This window comes from Anoplolepis gracilipes, chromosome 9 (genome assembly GCF_047496725.1).
Source record: "Anoplolepis gracilipes chromosome 9, ASM4749672v1, whole genome shotgun sequence".
NCBI lineage: Eukaryota > Metazoa > Arthropoda > Insecta > Hymenoptera > Formicidae > Anoplolepis > Anoplolepis gracilipes.
Genome location: NC_132978.1, coordinates 11,698,263 through 11,720,941, shown reverse-complemented (window position 1 = coordinate 11,720,941; position 22,679 = coordinate 11,698,263). Strand labels below are relative to the sequence as shown.

Sequence of the window (22,679 nt, the reverse complement as noted above, 5' to 3'; positions counted from 1 at the left end):
ATCGCGATCTATTATATGCGACATGTTATTGTAATAATATGTGTATATACGTATATAAATATACACACATACAATATCTTGAGATATATATTTATATATAAATAATTTAAATTGATAATAAATTTTATTTCAAAAATATTAGCGAAACAAAATATAAACAATATAACATTTCAAGAAGGAAAAATCTCGTGACGAAAGAGTCAATTACTAAAACTTACCTTGATGTTGGGTCACCTCTGGGCCCTACAGCTTGAAAAGGGCTGGACTCGGCGAACCTAAAAATCCCTCCACCCGGCATATTCGGATGATTAGGCTGCGGACTGTGAGGTCCGAATCGGAAGTTCGTTGGTGGAAATTTAAAAGCTGTTGTATGGCTAAATCGAAAATGTGGTTGCGTAGGATCGAAACGGAAATTCAAGGAAGGAGGTGGCAGAGGTCCAAGAGATCCGAGAGGGACCGGGGACGGTTGGTGGTTCGGTGGCGGCGAGGAACTCGGCGACGGCGGTGAAGTTCCTCCGAGGGAAATGTCGGAGTCCTCGCTGCTGCTACCTCCGGGCCCCGGACTCAAAGTACGTCGCGCGTTTCCGTTTCCTTGGCCTGATTGTTGCTGCATTCTGCTGCAAATAATCCGTAATTTGCAATTATTAACTGATATTATCGATATTTCGATGAAAAATTTAAAAATCGTGAGATGCTTGTCGCGAATAAAATTATTTGATATCTCTTAGCGAATGAAACAAGTAATAGAGGAAATTATAGCTATGGAATTATAGTAATGGGAACTAACTTTGAAAGAGAAAAGTAATAGTGATCTCTGAAAATATAATACATAAAAAAAAAAAAAAATAAAAAACAAAATTAGAGAGAGAAAGATGAAAATAATAATAAAAAAAATAAAAACAGAGAAATAAACTTGATAATTGAGTAATATCATTTTCAAATTTTATCTCTCTCTCTCTCTCTCTCTCTTTCTCTCTCTTCTATCTTCTATTTATCATATTTTGTAGAAAAAATATAATCCATCGAGATAATCTAGCTTTAAAATATTAGAAGTTGCGATACATGTATGTATAGTCGAGATTGCTGCTCGTGCGAATATGCCTCAAACTCTACAAAATATCTTTTTAATATTCTGTCACCTTGTTACAAAGGAGAACTCTTGGCTAAAAAAGGAGAAAAAAAGAATTTGTTAGCTATTTGAACTTTGAACTTTAGACTCTGGTTAGCTTCGCGGTGTGAAAAGGCGCGTGTGGTCGCGGTGGGAATTTTAATTCGTTTTCGCTTAGAGGTAGCACTGTAGGGGTGGATGTACATACGTAATGTACACGTGGATGTGTGCACGCGGTGCTGAAAACACTTTGTTTCTCCAGTCATCGCCGCGGAGAGCGCGGTCGTAATTAATGAGCGCGTTCATCCTTCCCAGGTGAGGAGGCCGCGGATTCACGGGAGAGTAACGACGATTCTTGACGACGGTTCTCGCATAAAGGAGAGATCCACCTCATTACTCGGCAGATCACGAATAGATACGGAAAAACACGGTAAACTTCACACGCGCGCCGCGTATACGCAGAAATGACGAATGACCGTGCGTAACGTAACCATGGGTTCGTCGACGGGAAGGTACATATTATGCCGATATTAAGAAGCATCCTCTAAAGTTTAAAGCATCTTCTCAGGAGCAATTAAGGAATTGAGATTGCCTCGATATTGCTAGATTAAAATGAGCTCGTTATAGGACGAAATTACAATTAATAATCAATCTTATCGAACTATTATCGGCCGATTTCGTGTTTCGAGTTTCGCGATAAAAATACGGATGTTAAGATCGCGCGTGACAAACGGCCGGAAAACGTTGTCAAAGACATCCGCTACTCTGGAAGCGAACGCGATCGTGTTTATTGTCTATCGATTCGTGAAAAAGGCAGGGAAGAAGAACCGTTGGGGGTGGTTCATGAGGATGAAGAGCGCACGCGAAAATCATTCGCCATTCTGCTAAAGACAATGAGACGTCGCGGTCGTCTTAAAAGCCTTTCGGCCGCAGATCGATCCTAGTAGCGGGGCTTCCGAGATCCTCTCGTATTTTCTTTGCTAATCGAGTCTCGAGTCGGGCCCGTACTGTTACCACGGTAACGCCTCCTCGAGAGGCGGAAACGTCGAATTGTTCGTTCTCTCTCGTGATCGGGGAAAAAAAAACCCGATTGCGACGAATGGTAGGTTCGAGGCGAACCACTCACCTTCCTTGCCGAGATGCAGATCGATCTCGGTCGCGATAATATATCGCTAGTTTTTAACTCTTTTTATCTATAAAGACAACTGACAACATTATAACAATATTTTCACTATCAAGTTAAATTTTTTCGTACGACGTTTGGTTAAGCTATCGACTCGTGCTTATTGTGTAATTATAAAATAAATTTAAAGTAGACGACATTTTTCGCGACAGCTTAATTGCTCGCGAAATCTTCGCCTCAAGGTTATTTAATTAACACGATGAGAATGTATCTTGCATTTTATGATTCTACGTGAATATTCATGTAAGCTTCCTTTTCATTGCGTCTGATGGCACACCCGGATAGATTAATACGACACGTCGGCGCGCGCGGAAACCAGTGAATCCTTCTGACAGGGCGTTGAAATAATCTCCGATCATACGTAGTATAGAACGTAGGCATACGTAATATGTATGCTGAAGAGCTAAAAAGGTACGCGATGTGTGTTAATCAGATGAAATAGCGTCATGCTCTTGCCAATGCAATCGGGACTTGATCGTCGTGGCTGAATTACACTCGTGAATAATGAAATAATCGACTGTGAATACGCACCGTTCAATTTTGATTTTGCGAGAGCATAATCTTGATACAAAAGATAAGAGCGGTTGTTAACACGTAATTCAAAAACTTTGCTTTTACATGGAAATCCAATTCCGTTTCTCATTAGTTATTTAATTTTTTTTTTTTATTATATATATTTAATTTTTCATTTATTCATCTTTTATTTATTATCTAATAACTGTTCCTATATTATACATGTGTTTTGTATTGTGATCTTTTTTCTGTTTATACTGGGTTTCATTTATTTTTGCGTCAGTTTAAACTTGTAGTTTATATAATACGTCATATTTTTCTAAACGCATTTTTAAATTGTTTCGATCGTTTCCTGTCACGGTGATACGGAGTTTCGCATTTTTCGCTGCTCTTTTTATTCTTTCTCACCCACGCCTTCGCCTTTCTCTTCGTCGCTCATGTTTTCACCTCCATATGCGAGACATTCGACGCGTTTTAATTATGCTCCCGGACCGTTGGCCTTTATCTTCATCCTTTCACAAGATACCCGCACGAGGCGGTACGACTTATTATGTACCAGGGGCCCCATCCCACACGGGTATTCCACAGCGATCGTCTCCATTGAGATCGTCTTAATGTCGTGGCATTAAAGCGCAGAGACTCGGGTGTCAATTTTTCGGCATGCATAAAAGGAGCATTAAAGCTTTACACTGCGAATTATGTTACACCGTGGTTTGCGTTAATTGCGTTCTGATGAGTGACAAATTGAAAGTTTTTCGATACTTGTAACAACAACAACATTGTTTATATTGTTGCTGCGCTTTCTCTATTTCGATGATTTTTTTATATAATCAATTTTATCTAAGTTATCACCTAAAATGATGTCTTTAATTACAAAAAAAAAAAAACAAAAATACGAAATTAAAATATTAAATTTTTTAGAGTAGCTTGAGATGCTGTCTTCGAAACTAAAACTTGAAATATTTTTTTATTATAACTCGGAATATATGTTATGCTTGATTTAGCTAGTTTTGATCTTCACTCTTTAATATATACATATATATATATATATATATATATATATATATATATATAATAGTTGCAGTTAGATATTACATTTAATCATCTCTTAGTCTGGCGACCTATAATCCTCAGTTCATTAAATCAGTATATTTTTAATTCTTAATTTACAGAAATTAATTATGAATTTATATTTTATGTGTTGATAATATATTTTAAATATTTCCATTATATTAATGCAAATACAGAATATATAAAAGCAGATTAAAAGCGAATCTTCGGTGAAAAGGCAGTTATAGAATAATTTACGATCGAATTATGTGCGCTAGTTTCCTATCCTTGGCATTAAATTTTCCGCCCATCAATGTTCGGAAAAAGATTAATGAAGCATGTGCCGTTATAATTAGTATTCCGACCAGAGTAAACAAACTTTTTAAAACTGTCTTAGCTCTGATAATCTCGTTCATGAGACAATATAAGAGCTAATAAAGCTTTAATAGACCAGAAAATGTGCCTGTTAATATCGTTACGTAAATGTAAAAGTTTGAAAAAAGATAATTTGATGACCGCGTTTATCCTCTCACATTTACTGTAAATTTATCATTTTGTATTTATATTAAAACATTATTTATTTATTTATTTATTTAAACAGAAATTTTTGCTCAAAAATATTTATACGAATTGGCAGAATAAGACGCGAAACGAATTCGATTCTTCATTGTAGGTACATTCGCTTTTCCGCTTGCACTAAAAACGATTTTGTACGCACTTCGTTATGCATTTACGCGTCGCTCTCGCGCGCGCGGATTCGCGTGGCGAATTGCAGTGCCGAAAAGAACCGGCGCGATAGCAAAGGCCAACAGGTGACGTTGTACTTTCGGCGCGAGACGCGGCGGTGATTAAAAAAGAAATTCATCAGCGCGGTCGGGGGAAAGTATCAGGTGCAACGGCAGAAGAAGGAGGATGAGGAGGAGGAGGAGGAGGAGGAGGAGGAGGACGGTGCACTGCCGCCGTTAAAGTATTTATGCCGCATGACGAGTCACTTTTGGAATCCCGCCGTATATTATAAAGTATTATGCACGGGTACGATGACCAGGGCTCAAACCGTGACGGAAGCTACTGTAATTACGCGCAAGATGGTTGTGCCCGACGTTGGTAGCTCTCCATTGATCCCCGATCGAGGAACACGCGGTGAAAGGTGCGCGGCTTTTGTCCCGGGGGAAGACAAGTGTCCCGGCTTTATTCGAATTACTCGGAATTACGCTGAGAAATTGCGTCGCCGTCGCCATCGCCGTCGCCGTCGCCGTCGCCGTCGCCGTCGCCGTCGCATCGTCCTCGTGGTTCTCGCGACAAATTACGTGCCGGTGCTGCCCGCATATAGCATACTGATGAGTGTTCTTGGAAGATTGACGTTGAAGAATTAGCATGCAAAATAGTACGACATACATCATTATGACTATATCATTTCTTATTATCTAATATTAATTATTTATCGATCGCATAAATGCATGTAGTAATGTAGTCTTAATTGTTGAACTTTGATTTACAATGTATAACAGAATAGCTAGCACGTTTATAACTCGCTGAATCAGTGCCGGGATATTATTTGCTCCACTCAACCTTTCGAGTTGAAATCCTGATACGGCTTACAAGTAGTAAATGCCCGACCCAATCCTTCCACCTCAATGAATGAGTTCCTATGATTTTTATTTTTTTTTTTTTTTTTTTTTTTTTTTTTTTTTTTTTTTACAACGCAAAAAAGCGATCGATTTCAGTCCGATATCGCGAGCGGATCTATCTTAAGAGTCGCGAGAGACTGACGAGGGATATCATTTTAACAGAATCTACCCCCCGTGTCAGGGGACACCATGGATTTCGTGCGCGGTACGAGACCACCTCCCCGCCTTCGCCTCCCCTCCTTCATCCCCTCGTTCGGACCAACCCCGTACCAATGCTAAATATCCGTTGCACACAATAGAGTACATATCGTTCGAGAATCTGAGCCATGCGAAGTCCTCCACAAAAGGTAACTGGATACCGGTACGAGGAAGAGACGGTATGTGAACAGAGGTCTCGCGATTCCAAGGGAGGTTATACTACGCGAACCCCTCGTGTCTCTTTCTCTTTCTATTTTTCTCCTCTGTGCTCGTGCTTTCCCGCTCTTATTGCGTTTCGCCCTCGTTTCTCAACTTCTTTTTTTCGACGCTAGCTCATTTTTAATAGCCGCTAATAGAGACGTTAAAACGATACGGGCCCTTGCTCGACTCGGAACTCGATGCTCAATTCTTTTCTCGCTCTATCGCAACCCTTTCTTTACTCTCTCTCTCTCTCTCTCTCTCTCTCTCTTTCTCTCTTTCTCTCTCTTTTTTTCTTTCTTTCTTTCTCAATCTTTCATTCGTGTCGTTCTGCTTCCCTCGCTTATGTCTCTGAAGAAAAATATATTCCATTCATATATCTATCGAAATTATTGAAGATTATTGTAATGAAATATTTAAAATAATTATAAAATAATCGAATCTCGAAAAAGATTATATAAAGAATGATTTTGAATGTTTCCTCTCCAGTTACAAAGTTTTATCTTGAATTTTGCAAAAAAAAGGTTTTGTAAAGAAAATAATATCAGACTCATTAAATAATTGTTTACACTTTTGTGCAGTGGTCAACAAGAAATCAATTATCATAAAAAATTATATTCTACGTTATATATCAGATCCTACATGTATCATACGTTATTATTATCAGACAAAACGAGAAATGCATCCGCATATTTATGCATCTTATCGCGCCATCCTTTCGCATCTCAAGGTTAATATTAGACGGATAACGCACGTTCGAGACAAAGGAGGGGTCTGGTTCGCGCATTACGTCGGAGATGTTTCACGTGGCGGCACGACCAGCGAGGCGGTGCCATCAGCGGGACAGGTAGCCCATGATTTGCAACATTTTTATCCGGGCCAACATCGCGTCTCTTTGCCACGACGTCGGCGACGGCGACGGCGACGGGCGCGTTGTACCGACGAGAGGAGTGAGTGCGGTTTGCATTTTCTTTAGCCGGGCCCCCAGGGTTGACAGGCCAGATTCTTTCCGTCTTTCTGTCGCCCTTTCTGTCTCGGGAGCTCTGAGAAACCGGGCAAATGTTTGCCCGCGAACAAAGAGTATCCACTGACGTGGCGACCTCACTTGTTCCGCCGTCGCGTAGCCAGCCCCCGCGAGCTCGATATATGTTTGTGAAGATTTTTAAGTCGGCACGATGCACACCCACTGAAAACCGATACCCATCGATAGTTGTCTCGAGAGACCGAGGCTCCAAACGCGATCGGGCGGATAGTCGAGCGTTTTTTTCCTTTTCTTTTTTTTTTAAGCGAATTTCTCGTCTGTTTGGGACGGGGAACATTTCACGACCCATTTTATGGAAAATGAGAACTTGTCTTGTAGATCGACGTATGTAATTCTTTTTTCATTTTCTTTATGCTCAAGCTACTTATATTATTTAACGAAACATTTTGTATATATTTGCATCAAAATTATACACGTGGTTATGTTGATTGATGTTACCTTGACATATTTATATTGAACTTAATTATCTGCTGTAAATCGAAAAGTATAATTTTGCGATACGTTATCGTTTGACATGTAATTAATAACTGAGACGTAGCTACTAGCAAGTTACTCGAATTACATCATTGATTCACATATACATTGAATTTAATATTATTCAAATTATAGCTTAACGATGGGACATGATAGCTATCGCATTAATTTTGCAATTCATTAATCTGTATGTTATACATAGGCAGTAACATTGATCGCGGCCTTGACTACTCGATATAAATATTCTAGATAAATATTAACAGTTCATTTTGTAGCAGTCTGAGCAAAAAATATGTACAAAAGAAATGTGAAACTTTAATTAAACAGAATTATCATTAAACGGAAAATATTTTAAAAATATAAATGCAAGTTATATGAAACGCATTATAAAGTTCAATGTAGATTTAAATCGTATTACACTTTTTAAATTCGCCATTACGATCTCATGACAATAGTCCTATCGCATTAGCGAACCACGCGAAAGTTCTCTTTCCCTTTCGAAAGATGCGCTCGTTGACTAGAGACGACGACAAACATTTTCCTACAGGAGCGTAGACATTTTGAGTGTTTGCCCAGGCTTTTGTACGAGGTACCCGGTTTCCTGGGCATTCTTCGTGGGAAAAATCTCCGAAAATTAAATCCCGACCCTAATATTTCACGAGAATACGTGGTCAGCACTAATCCCGTTGTCTCTCTCAGCCCGTGTGTATATACGTTCATCTTTGACGGAAATTATCCTCGGTCCCATTCTCCGAAAAATTATCTGTACAACTGGAAAATGTTATCCGCACTGGAGCGAGAGAAACGAGAATAAAACTTGAGAATGTATTTTCTTCCGCGAATTTTAAATGTCCGAGCGATCGCCAGATCGACAGGTTAATGATTCGAAGGTCCGTAATTGGCTAGCTAAAGTGCTTTTAAAATTGGAAGGGCACGTTTTGCATGGCTTTACACTGATTGCGGACCTTGTTTTTGTTCGCTTCCGTGAATCTTACATGACGCACTAGTGCACACATCGGATAGTTATTTCTTCAAGTATTTTACAGTTGATTAAAAGAATGCGGATAAAAACACTTATAGAATGTATTAAGCAAACTAACTATAGAAAATATTATATTAATATATAAAGTTTTTTTTGTAAATAAAATTATTTTTTTTCCCAGAAAAAAAATAATAACTTGACATATTTATGAATACTTAAAATTAGTTTAATTTTATTCCATCTTTATGTTTTTAGAAAATCTTTATAATCGATGAATGATATATATATTTTGACAGTAAGGAAACGTGTTTAGAGACATAGATTAATTTTCTCAGTACATATCGCATACGCTAAATTTCATTTCAGTTTGCCGTTAGAATTAGAGTATTTCGCGCGTGAATATTCACGGGGACACACTGCGTTGCGGAATTCGGCGTTTCATTTAATTTAATGACCCGTTCCGAAGGAGACGGTCGGTACGTACATCAGAAATCGCTCGGTAAATAATTAATATGTAATCAGACTCCGTTTGTGTGCGCGAGAGCGGTAGGGACGAATGCCTCGTCTCATGAGGTAGCAGGGGCGCCATCGAGGCAACGCCAGAACGAAGGGTGTTTGCCGGCAAACACCGTGAAGGGCCTCTTAACGTATCCTAAACGTGTGCGTAGGGTTCTTTTTGTCAGGCGAGGTGACGCGGTAGATGGAATCAGAGAGAGAAAGAGTAAGAGAGCAGTAAGGGGGAAGAGAGAGTTAGAAGAACTTACGATGTTCATCTACTTGCTTTTCACGTTGGATTGAAATGGAAAATTACTTGAAGAAAATACAGACAGAAACAATGAAGACAAATATATTCTTCGGTTAAAATATTTCTCTGTTGCACTTATCTTTTTCTCTCATCTTTGCAAAGTGTCCTGATCTCCGTATAATTCTTAAACTTATTAAAAAAGAATTCTTCATATACATATATATTTCGGATCAATTTACTATTTGCTACAGTTATTCTGTGTGCAACCTATATTCATTTATAGTTTCCAAGCAAAGTCATTTACTATGTAACCCAGGAGTGTATTTCAGAGGAGCTACTTTGTAGGTGGTCGTTGGCGGAACGAATTTGAACTGTTCGCAAAACTCGGGGAAACAGGACGAGATCGAAAGAGCCGCTACACAATCGATGCCTCTCAATTATCGCATGACGAGAGGAGAGCAGAGAAACCTCAATGGCATCCGATTGAGGCACGCGCCGTCGCTTAGAGGCTCTCCGAGGTTCGAGGGCCCTCGAATCGATTCAAGTCCCGTGGCACACTTCGGGGCAAATTAAGTTTTGCTCCTGAAATATGCTCTTTCTCTCTTTCTCTCTCTCTCTCTCTCTCTCTCTCTTTCTTTTTCGTTCGATGCGCTCGCCCTATACTCTGTCTCCATCGACGATCTTGTTTGAAGGCGTTGCGAATTATCGCGAGACGTTTATTTCGCTCGGAATGGAGACGCGGTCAATGAAAATTCTCTGTGGCCCGGATGAATAGTCTGTTTTCTTGTGCGATAAAAAGCGGATAAGAAACTGGCGGTTTAGGGTTCCTCGTTTCGCATTACAAAAATAGCTCTACTTATTGTTAGAAAAGAAAAAGAAAATATATGAATAGGTACCTACTTTCATTTAAACGTTTTTAACATCGCTTTTATAGCGAAGATCTTGCGATGTTTCATCTTTTTTTAAAAATATAATTAATTAGCTAACGTTATTATTGAATCAACGTTCGTGAGCAAGTAGAGCGCATTAAACTGAACGGAAAAGTCCTTTACCATTTGCGATTTTCGCAATAATTATTGAGAAATTAATTTAAAAGTATCGACCAATTCGTGTGAGTATTAGCACGTGGCGAGAAAAGTCAGTCCCCGCTGTCACGCGGTCGCTAGTCGCATGCGTAGTAACCGTGTAACAGTGGATTGTCTTTTCTCGTTGTGCTCCTAGCGACCACGTGACAGCGGGCTGTCTCTTTTCGCAGAGCGCTAATATATTGCGCGAATTGGTCGATATTTTTGAATAAATTTCTCAATAATTATTGTGAAAATTGCAAAATGGTGTATATGACTTTTCTGTTCAGTTTAATGCGCGCTATCTGCTCACGAATATTGATTTAATCTTTACCGGACACCCTGTATATAAATCTTGATAAACAAATAGAAAAAATCACATAACAGACCTGCCTAAAATAAAAAAGTATAAACAGTGAAGTAAAGGCAGTGAATGTTTATTATCTCGAAAATAACATAAATAAGAAAGTTGTTGAGACCTAGTTAAAAAAAAAAAAAAAAAATGCAGATATCCTTTTATGGATATATATATCGCTGAATAGAGGAACGGCGACGAAGAAGAGGAAAAAGTGCGTAAAAAGAGGAGACAACCTCCGGTAACTTTTCGCTTGCACCGCGGCGCACGCTCAATTAACTATATTCAGAGAAAAAATTTGCCGTCCAAATTCTGCGCGACAGCCCGTGAAGACCGCGGCTCGTGTTCATCGCGATCGAGAGTCGGGAGGATGTCGTGATCGCGAACGTGAAAGAACGAACGAGGAGAGGAGAGCAAAGAAAAAAATGAGAGAAAGTATACGGGAGGCCTCATTGAGCGCGCTATCGTTGTATCGTTTTTCAGAGTTTCTTCTCCCCCTCCCTCCCCGTCGCGTTCGTTTTCTTTCCTTCTAGTCGCATCGTAACTTTTTTCTTCTCCTCACGTCGTCTATCTCTTCCGTCTTTGTGTCTTTTTGTCTCCTTCGGTACGAAGAACATCGTATATACGCCGCGGTTGGGGTATAAGATTTCACGTGTATACGCAGGATGGATCAGATTGGCCTGGCCTTAAGCCGTCGCAAATTACCCCGTAAGCCTTTTAGTCGTCGTGTGTGTTTAGCTTGCTGCGCCCTAGACTCCGTTGCCCTCCCCCTGCGCCTTTGGCCCTGCATCCGTCCCTTCTGTTGTCCGCCCCTCCCCTCCCGCCCTCCCTCTCCTCGCCTCCGCGCGCGTTATTATTTTGTTGCTCCGTAATATTCTCGAGACCCCCGTGGGGCTCTCTTGCCAAGCCACTCTAAAGGGAATCTAACTGGAGCTCGTGCCTCAGGGTATGTTGCAGAAATGATTATAAACGGCGAATTGTCATAGTTCAAGTCAGATTTTCCCAAATTTAAATACGTGAAATGTTTTTCTTTATATTCTTCTCCGCACACAAACGCATAATTTTGTATTTATGTGAAAACAAAAAATATCAAATTCTTGCAAAAGTGTTTAATGATTTTTCTTTCAACTTGTTCTACTTTACAAATAAGCTATATTCGTCACGAAATACTTTAAACAAACACTTTAAACAAACATTAAAATTTGATAAATTCCTATTGAGTTACTGTAAAATATATGTAATTGCCAAATGTTTTATGTTTGAAATCTACGCGTGAGATTTATCATGTGAGATTGAAATTCAAAAAGTCTCTTCTCTTGACGTTTCTCGTGGATACATCTTCTTTAGCGAGCTGCCAAGGTTCAAAAGACCAAGATGCGAAGCCCTAGGGGGGCGCAGGAGTAAAAATTTAAATTTAACGCAATTCTGGGTGATTACCGCGGCCCGTTCTCTGATACACCCCTTATATACCCACCCCTTGATTGGCTTACATTGTCGATGCTTAACTGTTTCATGCACCAGTGACCGACTAGGGGGATATCATTGCGCGCGATAGGGGTAACGCTTTCATAGCTCGAGGCGGATATTGTCATTGTCAAAATTCAAATGTAAAAATTGTAACGTCGATAACGTGACACGCTATGTTTTGCGTATTTTGTGGACGAGTTGCGAGCGAAATCATTTTTCAAATTTTATCCGCGCGAACAAACTCTTTCGCCAGACAGTCGGTCTGGCAAAAAGTTTGAAGCTCATTTAATGTAAAAATTTATTACATATCACGCAATGTTTTCGGGGGGACGAGATTATCCATATCTCGTACAACTCTAAAATGAGAGATTGATAATTCACTTTCAAATATTTACAAAAAAAAAGAGAAAAAGGAATAAATATTTTAAATAATTTACTTTTAAGAAAATATTTAAAATAGAATATTTTTCGCTAACGTGCAAAATATGAATGTACTTATCGATATCGAAATTCAAAGATTTAATTAAAATTTTGCATTTTTCTTGCTTGATCTTTTCAGAGATAATCCATATTCAAGTTACGTAGATATATAGATGACGCGTGTGATAATTTTGCAAAAAAACGATATTAAACACACATCGAATATGTTATCGTCCGCGCATTATTTCCAAAGTAAAGCATACCCGGGATCACCCGATACTTGGTCCAACTATAATACACGCATCATACATGCGTGCAATACACTGCGGGCAGGTATAAGCGCATCGAATGTACGCATCGTGTGCAGAACTACGGAGATACCATCTCATTCAAGGCTCAGGATCAGGAGGACCCGCGGTGTTGCATTACATCACCGGTTACGGTTATCCCTTAATATATACCGGGTGTTCTCTTAACGAGACCACAAACGAGCGTCGTGTTACTAGAAGGATCGGTTTTTAGCGTCCGTCGAACAAAAGTAAATCTAAAATTCTCGCTTTGTATTGCGAATAATCGCTGACTCGTATCCATGATCGAGTCATATTTTCGATTGTCGCGATGATCGAAAAAATCTCGCATACGTGTCATGAGAGCGTATGAAACATAACGCGAAAAGCATAAAATGTGTGAATCGTGTCGTTAAAATATTAATGCTACATAATCATTCAGCGCATTAATTATGCAAATATTATCAACGAGACATACGAGTGCGAACATATCATTTCACGCGTTGCGATAAATCGCGAAATATTATATATTCACGTAGTAGTCTATCACCTTTGCACGATTAAGAATAAAAAGAGAAGAGCGCTAGATGTCTGCGTGCACACATGTTTGAAAAATTATGAAGTATTTTGGTTATTTTTATTTTTGGTTATTAATCGCGGTAAAGAACGCGAAAAAGAAATAAGTAGATGCGATAAAAGACACTGAGAGAAAGAGAAACCTCTGTGTATTGTATCGCATCGCGCACCATAAATGTCTGTGTGTCGCAAGATTTACTACGTCTGATTAAGCAATTAAGCCGCGCCGTAGCACTTCGCGGTGTTTTTGCCAAGAAGCGATTCGCTTCCTCGTTATACACTCTACCAGTTTTCGATATGGAGGCCTGTCAGAAGCCTCCCCTCCCTCTACATTCATCCGGTTCTGCCGTCGTATCTTTCCCTCCCTCTCCTTCGCCCCCTTATCCCGCGATCGGACGCGGAGGGGCACGACGAGGGGGAAGAATATGTCAGAAATCTCGTCACGGTATACCCCGCGCTAATTGTCGCTATAATCTACGTGGCGAGACCGAAATTCCAGGTTGTTAGAGACTAACGATTGCGCAGACGACGTGAGGAGGCGAGGGGGAGCGAGGGGAAGAAGACGGGAGAACGCGGGAGGTGGGACGTTAATTATCGCGGCTAATAACGCGACTACGCGCCGAGTATAGCTGCGAGTCGATCCCCGACTTCCCGACTTATCGTCTCTCTTTCTCTCGGCTATCCGTCTCTCGATTGCGATGTCTGTCTGTCAAACACACGAGAGATTTTACGGAAATTATATTTATATAGTCACTTGAGATATGTAAGTTGAGAATTAGAATTCGTGATTCTAAAAAGTGAAAATAAAATTGGTTTAGTAATTTGTAAATAATGAAGATGGGGGAAATTATAATTTTTTTATTTCTTAACACACGGTTCTCTTAGATATATCAACAGCAGAATATAAAAGAAAATTTTTATCGAAAGGAACAATAATAATATATCTGTTTTATTAAACTTAAATGTTGACAACTTTCTGTTGGAAATAAAAATAACATTCGTTTAGGCAAGAGAAATATTTAAAGAAGAAACTGATATTTCCGCGCAACCGCGTAGATGCGAAAAGATTCGATGAACCTATCGGTTCTTTTTGTGCGTGGAAATCTTGAATTATGAAGGCTTAAGCGCTGTCTCAACGCGAAATTAGATTCATCAGGATGAGAGGCCGAGGCCCTCGACAGGATCGAGCCGTGGAAATCGAGCGGCTTCACAAGGCAAGAATTCGTTTAGCTAATTCTTAGCCCGACGACGCTATGCGCGCCCTACGGCGCCGGTTTGTTGATTCATTTTATTAATTTTTCTCATTCTTCGTGGGGATAACTCGATCGGAGCAACCAAGAAGACGCGTTTCTGACGGCGAGTTAAAAACATTATCAGTAGCCACCCCAAAAATTCTGTCGTTCCAGCGAATTCTTTCATTTTCTTTTAATCCGCGAGGAAGGAGAAGCAGACAATCACTCCCTTTATAAAAATTAAAGATTGTGTACGGTAGTATTTTTCTATTTATTATGTTGTTATACATGTATGAATAATTTAAAACTGTAATACATCAAAGAAAGAGATAATGTGCAGACATAATAAATCATATAATAAAAAATATAAATATTTGTTAAAGAAAAATCAACTCCATATTGATTGAAGTTAATTAATTAGTTCAATTAATCACAATATGGATTAAAAAGAAATGCGATTGGCTAAAAGAGGGAATAATTTGTATTTGCGTAAAAAAATAGTAATGTAGCAAGACATATGACAGAAAAAGAGATTCAGCGCACGGGAGAGACTAAATAGTGGAAAAGTCTAAAAAAACGTGCGGCAAAGAACATTTTTTTCGTGATAGCGTGCGAATCGTTGACCGGTCCGTTGGGAATAAACGCAGCCGGGAAGAAAAATTAAACGCATTCGGAGTCTCGTAGTGTGGACGGGACGGAGGGGAGACGAATCAATTTCTGATGTGCCGCCCGTGCGCGTGTAAACCAATTTCAGGCAATTTCGCGTCAAGAATAGCCTCTTCAATCATGAATTGACCCACGCGAGGACCTTTCCAATTTTAACCGATCTCGAGAATGCTTCTTCGAGAGTGCCTGGCCACCGTCTTTGGTCCGGAAACTCCTCTTATACTCCACCGTTAAACGATCATGGAACCACGTTGAATTAGATTCGCCTGAATTTCCCTGACCGAGACGAGAGTTCTCGCCTTCGACTATATTTCCCGTGGATCTAGTCCCAGATTTCACCGCGGCTTTCACATCGTAATATCGCTATTTCGAGAAATATTGTGGACATTCTTGGCATGGCAAAAATATGAGAAAAAAATCATGAGCAATTACAGAAAAAAAAAAATACTAAAAAAATATAAATTCGATAATATTAATTTCTGTGTGACAAAAAGAAATATTTCAAATTATTTTTAAATTTTCAATTATAATGTCACGTATATTAAATCATTTAATATTGCTCATATATCGTACTTTGAGGAAATTAGAAGAGATTTGTCGATTGCATCTCTTGGGAATTAACTACGCTTCGGCAATTCTGTGGCGCGAACATTCGCACCGGCACTCGTATGCGTGTGTGTCCGGAGCGAAATTAACGAATCCCTGTTCCCCGGAGGCTGAACGGAATATCCCGCATCCGCGAGAGTGGTTGCTTCGACGGCGTAATGCCGGATATATATTCCGCCTGATATTGCCAGTCCCTTTTCAATGTTCCGAGTTCTTGAAGTGTCAAATTTAATAAGCTACAATGCTCCCTCCCGTGTCCAAGATGCGTTTCGAGAAGAGGACTCGAATTTTCTTTACCATAACGTTTGAATTTACGAGAACAATAACTCATCGTTTTCAAGAACAACGACGAGTTTCGACATGTCGCGATGCAAGAAAACGGATGACAATTCTATGTGCGTAATCAATATATGTATATACATATATATAATAAAAGATTAGAAGAATAGAAGAAATACGATATTTGATATAATTAAATTTGTACAAAGAGAGAGTTTAATTTCCGCCGAATTTTTCCGATCCATTTTACCGTGTTAATATCGATCAACGTACAGTATAAAATTCGCTAGACAGAAAAAATTAATTACTTCATAATGCAGTGTCGGCCTTTCTTTTCAAGAAAATTTAGTTAACAGCCGTATAATATCTGTCGATATTTGAATCTTCCATTTTTCTTATCTTTTTTTTTTTTTTTTTTTTTTTTTTTTTTTCATTTTTATGCTCCGCACAATCCTAGATTTATAGCACCTGCAGCCCTTTCGCGTTGCGCTGTAACAGTGTCTACTAGAGCTGCGTACGCAACAGCGCGCAGCTCGTCTATCGATTCTCAGCATGTAGCGGCGTCTAGGCAAGAGCAGGGTGAAAGGAGGCGGCAAGAAGCTGCGATATTGCGTTTAAGGCGAACATGGCGCAAACGACGGGCAACTAATTACAGCTTTGATAATGACCAAGCCCTTGTTAAGGCAACGAGCCGACACTGTAACGCTCGCGCGCGCGCGCGCGCGCGATATCGTTAGCTTCTCAGTGAGATCCGCTCATGGGAGTAGCAACGACGTTAGTATTGTCGTGAAATATCTTCATATCATTTGCAGAATAAAGTATGTAAAATGGTTATTATAAAGCAGTGAGTTAAACCTATAATTATATAATTATATAATTAAGGATAGTTATCCACACATTTAGTCAGGATATAATTTAATTATTCTATGATTATATTAATGTATTTTTATATATTTCTATATATTTCTATATATTCAAATACATCTGCCATTTTGCGAGCAGGTGAGGATATTTTTCTTTTCTTTGTGTCGATGAATTCTTTCAAAAACGTAAAACTTTGAGTCTCATATCCCGGAAACCGCTTTTAATGACTGCGAACAAAAAAATTGGTGTCCGAGAGACTCAAGTGATACCGCGAACGGATGAATAAAAGGTGGAAGTTTCGAAATTAATCTTCACGTCCCATCGATCTGCCGGATACCTGCCTGCGAAACGTGGTAGCGGCGGGATTACATGCAGATTTCACGTGCCGCGACGACGCAGCCAGTCGTTCCAGTTTTTGCGTGCGTTTTCGGTAGGTGGACGAACGCACACGGATGTGCACGCATGTCTGACAAACAGACAACGCTCGTGCTCACGTAGATGATATCTCGAACGTGACGTGTACGTGAAAGAGAGGAGCGAGAATCGCAAGAAACATACGTCTGTGCAAGAAGAACCGACGGGTTATACGTACGTCGGTACGTAATTAACCCGTTATCTCCGACATCCGGTCGCGATTAATTTCACGTCTCATCGTGCAGCGCGATATTCTTCACGCGCGTCCATCGCAGGACATCGAGCGACATCGATTAATCGACTGGCGTCGACTTTCCAAGCCTAATACGCGTGTCCATATTTTTATGTCGATATATAATGAAGGCGAATTGTAGGTTTTAATGAGGCATTGGAGATTTTCTCACCGTTAGAGTTCGACTTTATATTTTTTTATTCTTGCACCAAGATGTTTGATTATTATTGTTCGATTGAGGAATCGATCATACATTTTATTCAAGTGTTTATTATCGCCATTCTTAACGATCGGTTAGCGTTTTATAAGTCTGTAATATAGCCGGTAATACAACCGGTTTTCTTGCTTAGAAAGCGATCTCTTTTTTTTCATCGTGTTGCATTATCGCATATTGATTCGTTGGACGATAAATACTGGCAGTGTTGTAAACGGCAAAATAATCGTCTGGGAAGCGGGAACCGCTAATGCGTTTAATACTTGTCTCGACGATAAATAAAAAAGAAAAAGAGAGAGAGAGAGACTCTATCAAGAGCGTCGGCTTTCAGGAATCGATGATATTTTGACCGCGGAAACCGTGCAAGTGCACGTGGAATCGATGCTCTGGATATGCGAATCGGGAATAAGATTTCGATTCAAGGTGACGTGCGCTCTGATTCCGCAACTATATCTGTCGTCGATGATGTCATATAAGATCTGGTGTTAAATTAAAGACGTGTAGAAATTTCGAAATTTCCTGTCGAGTCTCGGAGAGATTAGTTTTTACTTGCCTAACGACACTGATAGAATCCTATTGCATTCTCACAATTATATTCGCACAACGTTTCAATGCATCGAGCGTAATAATTCGCGGAGCGTTAATTAACGATGGTTGCGACAGCAGGCAGGTAAATGGTCGGTTCGAATTTTTGTGCAGCCACGTGAGAAAGGATTCAAAGGCGATTAATTTCAAGGGTACAGAATCGCGTAACCGCGGGATAATGACATCATCATAGGGTTCCTGTGCATTTATACACGACGAATATATCGCTCACTCTCGGTCATTTGTGTCGATCATTACGTAATTGCTCGTAATGCGATTCTTTGTACGACGACGAGACAGAGCGGTTCGATATCGTTGGAACATTTGTTATTTTTCCATTTCCGGTGTAATTAGAACGGTGACTATGCGTACGCGGACACGCCGTGCCTAACTCACCTACGCGCTCCCCTCTAAGTGCACGCGTGCGGAATTAACCGCGACTTTTGCGCAACAAAATTATGAAATATATTCTGCGTGCTGTTTTTTTTTTTTTTTTTCATTCTTTTTTCTTCCACCGGCGAGATAAATTTCTTTCAGTAAAATCCAAGCATGGGGACCAGACAAAGCAATTAGACTCAATCATTAAATCAAAATTGATAGAGTTGTTCTTTTTTATCTATGCGTAGAGAATTACTTTTCCATTCGGAATTGATAAAATGTTAGAAAATTACACACAAATAATAATACTAATAGAAACATATCAGTCATAATTTTCGAGCTTTATAATTTAAAATTAGACTTGAATCAATTTAAAAATTTTAACACTGAAATAGAAGGTGTTTGGTTCTAAAGGTCTCTTTTTCTGTCTCCAAAATGAAAATAAAATAATTGAGTGATTTATTTTCCCCATGTGCCATTCACTGTCGTTTAAATCTTATAACTTCGAGCCGAACGTGTTTCGTCGTGCCGAATCTGTTGATCTACAAAGACAGGCGACGACGACGGTCAGGTGTGGCGAGCATTTCTATTTAGGCGTTCTCGGCATTATAGGAAAACGTCGATTCGACAAAACTATGAGGAACCGGTTTCGAACGATCCTGTTGATCGATTAATGGAGACTTTTTCTTCCCGCCAGACACGGCCGGCATCGAGCGATTTATTACGCGCGCTCGTGTTGCTGGTAGTCTTAAAGCCGTCGCGTTACCGGACACCTCCGCTAAAGCGTCGATATTCTTATTTTGCACGGATGGTTGAGCGCGGCGAATCGCGACGCACAATTCGCGATTAAGGTAACGCAAGGGTTACGCCACGTGCAACGCGAAATTCGATAACGAAGAGTTTTTGCAGTAGCGTACTTTGAGAATGATAAGTGTCAAAGCTATTAAAAATTGGTATTAGCAATTTTTATTCCGGTTATATATACATATATATTTCTAACAACATACATATACATACATAGGTACGTGTTATATCCGGTATAATATAGATGCATCCGTGTTTATCGTATTTTATTACACGTTATTATACAGCGTTCCTATTGATGTTACGTCGCGAAATGCGAACACGTCAACGTAACGACGCGGAAAGACGGAAACTTCCACGGTGAGCGCGGATCGTGCAAGCGAGGCTTACCGTGACACGGTGAGGTAAACCCTGTGAAAAGTATACCGTATGTAATGAGGTTTCCAACGGTAATATGTGCACTCGTGCGATTCTCTAATTTGTTGTACAAAGACTTGGAAAATTAAACGACAATATACGACGATATGTTTAAATATTGGAGTACAGTTGGCTTCAGTTGGATTATTTTGATATGGATATTTAATAAATTAATATTTAATATATGAATCATAAGTTATAATGGGATAAATATAATAATTATGATATTATTATTACGAAATATAAAAAATGGAAAAGTTTGTGATAATTTCAAGTAATGATTTCATGTAAAAAATAGATTTTCTTTAAATGCACGGCTTGGATTTTTTCTCCCGCAACTAAAAATATAAGTGACATTAAATTTTTGTAAAAATAGTCTCTTTTCTTTTTTTCTCTTTATAATTAATTCTTTTTCTTTTAAAAATGCTCAACAAATGATTGAATCGTTATAATTCCAGGAGATAAATTTGAGTAACGGAGAAAAATTTTAAATCTCATTATAATCTTTTCAAATTGTCCGTGAAATTTTTACCACTTGGTTTAATATGTTATTGTTCCGGGTCTTTTAATTACATCGTATAACGACCCGTAAGAGGAAATAAAGACAAAGTACAAACGTGAACACATTTTTCGATGGTGTAGCACGAGCTACTGTATTTTTGTTTTGCGACCAAGCACGAAAAGTATATAAGAGGTCGCTTATATCGCGATCTCAGATCTTTGCCAGTAAAAAGCCCGCTTTTCTCCGCAAATTAAAGGCTCGCGGCTATTTTCGGTGGCGGATGTGACGTTGCAGCCTTCGGAAGTGGCCCTTTTTGTCGAAGCCGCAGTCCGGACCCGCCACTCGGCCACTTAATGGCCAGTATGCTGCCCCTTGTCCGCGTGTGCTTAAAGGGATGGACGCTATTCAAGGAATATGTGAAACGTGTGATCACTCAAAATACACGAAACTACTTTAGCGTTTTCTCGAAAAGCATCAAAATTAGGAAACATTGTTAAAGATAACAATAATATTGTTTTATAAAGAGAGAGAGAGAGAGAGAGAGAGAGAGAGAGAGAGAGAGAGAGAGAGAGAAATGTAGTATTTTATACTATTTTATTAACAAAAAATATATATTAATTAATTTTCGTATTTATATATATAAATTCACATATTGATTGTATTTTTAATTATTAGTTATTTATTTAACTTTATGTGCAGTATTTGAATAATTGAAAAATTAATTTATATTTTATTAAAAACGTTAGTATTACTCTGTTAAATGCAGATTTGCGGATCGAAAAGACTAATTTTACATTGATCGGAAGGGTGAGTGATAAAAAAGTTATCCGTATAATGACCTTCTCTTTGCACGATAATGATCCTTCAATAATTCGGGGCGCATGAGAAGAAGCGCCCCGTTTGGAAGAGTTATAATGATCGTGTAACGAAACGCAGGTCCCAAGAGAAGCGTGTTTCTCCCCGTTCTCCTTTCCATCGTTCGTTCTTCATGCGCACCTTGAAAGAGAATGAATGAGATGGCGGTTTCTTCGATGGTTTCGAGTTTTAACAGGCGTGCAGCCCCATTCGCGAAAACGACAGGGCGACGTTAACGGTGATTGTTGGGTCCTCGTTAAATATCAAATGTATGGTGAAAAAAATCATCGCGCAAAGTTGAATAGCTAAAATTTGCATATAATTACAAGTTGCGGATATTTTATGCAAAACTCGATATTTCAGCTATTTTTCACGTACATAAAAAGTCTTTGTGTGTGTTTTTTTTTATTTAAATGCAAGTTGAGTGAAAGATAATTTTTAACAGTCTCTCATAAAAGAATACACTTTCTTCTTCAAACTTGCATATACAGAACGAAGTATTTCCTTGTGAAACTGATTTTAGCTCGATCTTTGAGGGCTTTCATCGCCCGGTGGATTTCACCGCGAAGAAAACGCGTTGTCTGACAATCTCTCGCGATGAGAAGCAGGAAACACTCAGCTGAAGTCAACTGTCATTTGCCGGTGGTTACATCGCGTAGCTTTTCGCTTTAATGTCGCGTATCATTCGCAATTCCGCGTGGAATTCCGAATATTCCGTATATTCTAGTCTCGCGTAATCGAAAAGAAGTATCGAGACGTATAATACGTGGAACGATGAGGAAATGTCCGCAGCCGTGTAATTTATCACATTGCCTGGTTGCGTCAATTGTGACAACTATTCGAACTATACATGTGTAATATTTGTATTTAAATAATAATAAGAGAGAGAGAAAGAGAGAGAGAGAGAGAGCTCTGTGTCAGAGTTGATGTACGATGGAATATAAAAATGAGATAAATAAGTATGATAAGAGAGATAGATATATATATATAGATATAATATTATCTCTCGGTTTTTATCGTTGCGCTCTCGAGTTCCCGTTATGATATTGTTCGCTGACATATCCGGTAACAGATATGCCTAACAGTGTAGCATTATGTTCCCACAATCGGTCAATTCGTTCTTTCTTTAGAAGTCCCTCCGACGCGTTGTGTTCCCGGATATACCATTACAGCCAATCGCAATCTCACGCTGCCATCGAGCAGTGCTTCGTCTTCCTCGGTATTCGATACAGTACTTTATTAAATTTGATTACAGTCATCATCGTCGTCTTATAGCTGGGCCATTAGCGGTCGAGGCATGTCGCCTAATACGCCACCTCCGGATAGCGCCAAGATTTATAT

The 22,679-nt window shown here is 39.3% G+C and overlaps 1 protein-coding gene and 1 long non-coding RNA gene across 5 annotated transcripts in view; one reads left to right on the top strand and one right to left on the bottom strand.

Moving 5' to 3' along the window:
* Optix (optix) overlaps positions 1 to 22,679 on the bottom strand; it is a 47,569-nt gene that overhangs the window by 1,084 nt on the left and 23,806 nt on the right. For 2 of the 4 annotated variants that reach the window (XM_072898900.1, XM_072898897.1), the window contains exon 2: positions 219 to 617. In XM_072898900.1, coding sequence (XP_072755001.1) covers positions 219 to 617 — 399 coding nt within the window. The remainder of the gene's footprint in view (positions 1 to 218; positions 618 to 22,679) is intronic. The other 2 variants (XM_072898901.1, XM_072898899.1) reach the window with 1 other exon arrangement.
* The window catches only part of LOC140669246 (uncharacterized), an 81,679-nt gene that overhangs the window by 49,649 nt on the left and 9,351 nt on the right, over positions 1 to 22,679 (top strand). The window lies entirely within an intron of this gene.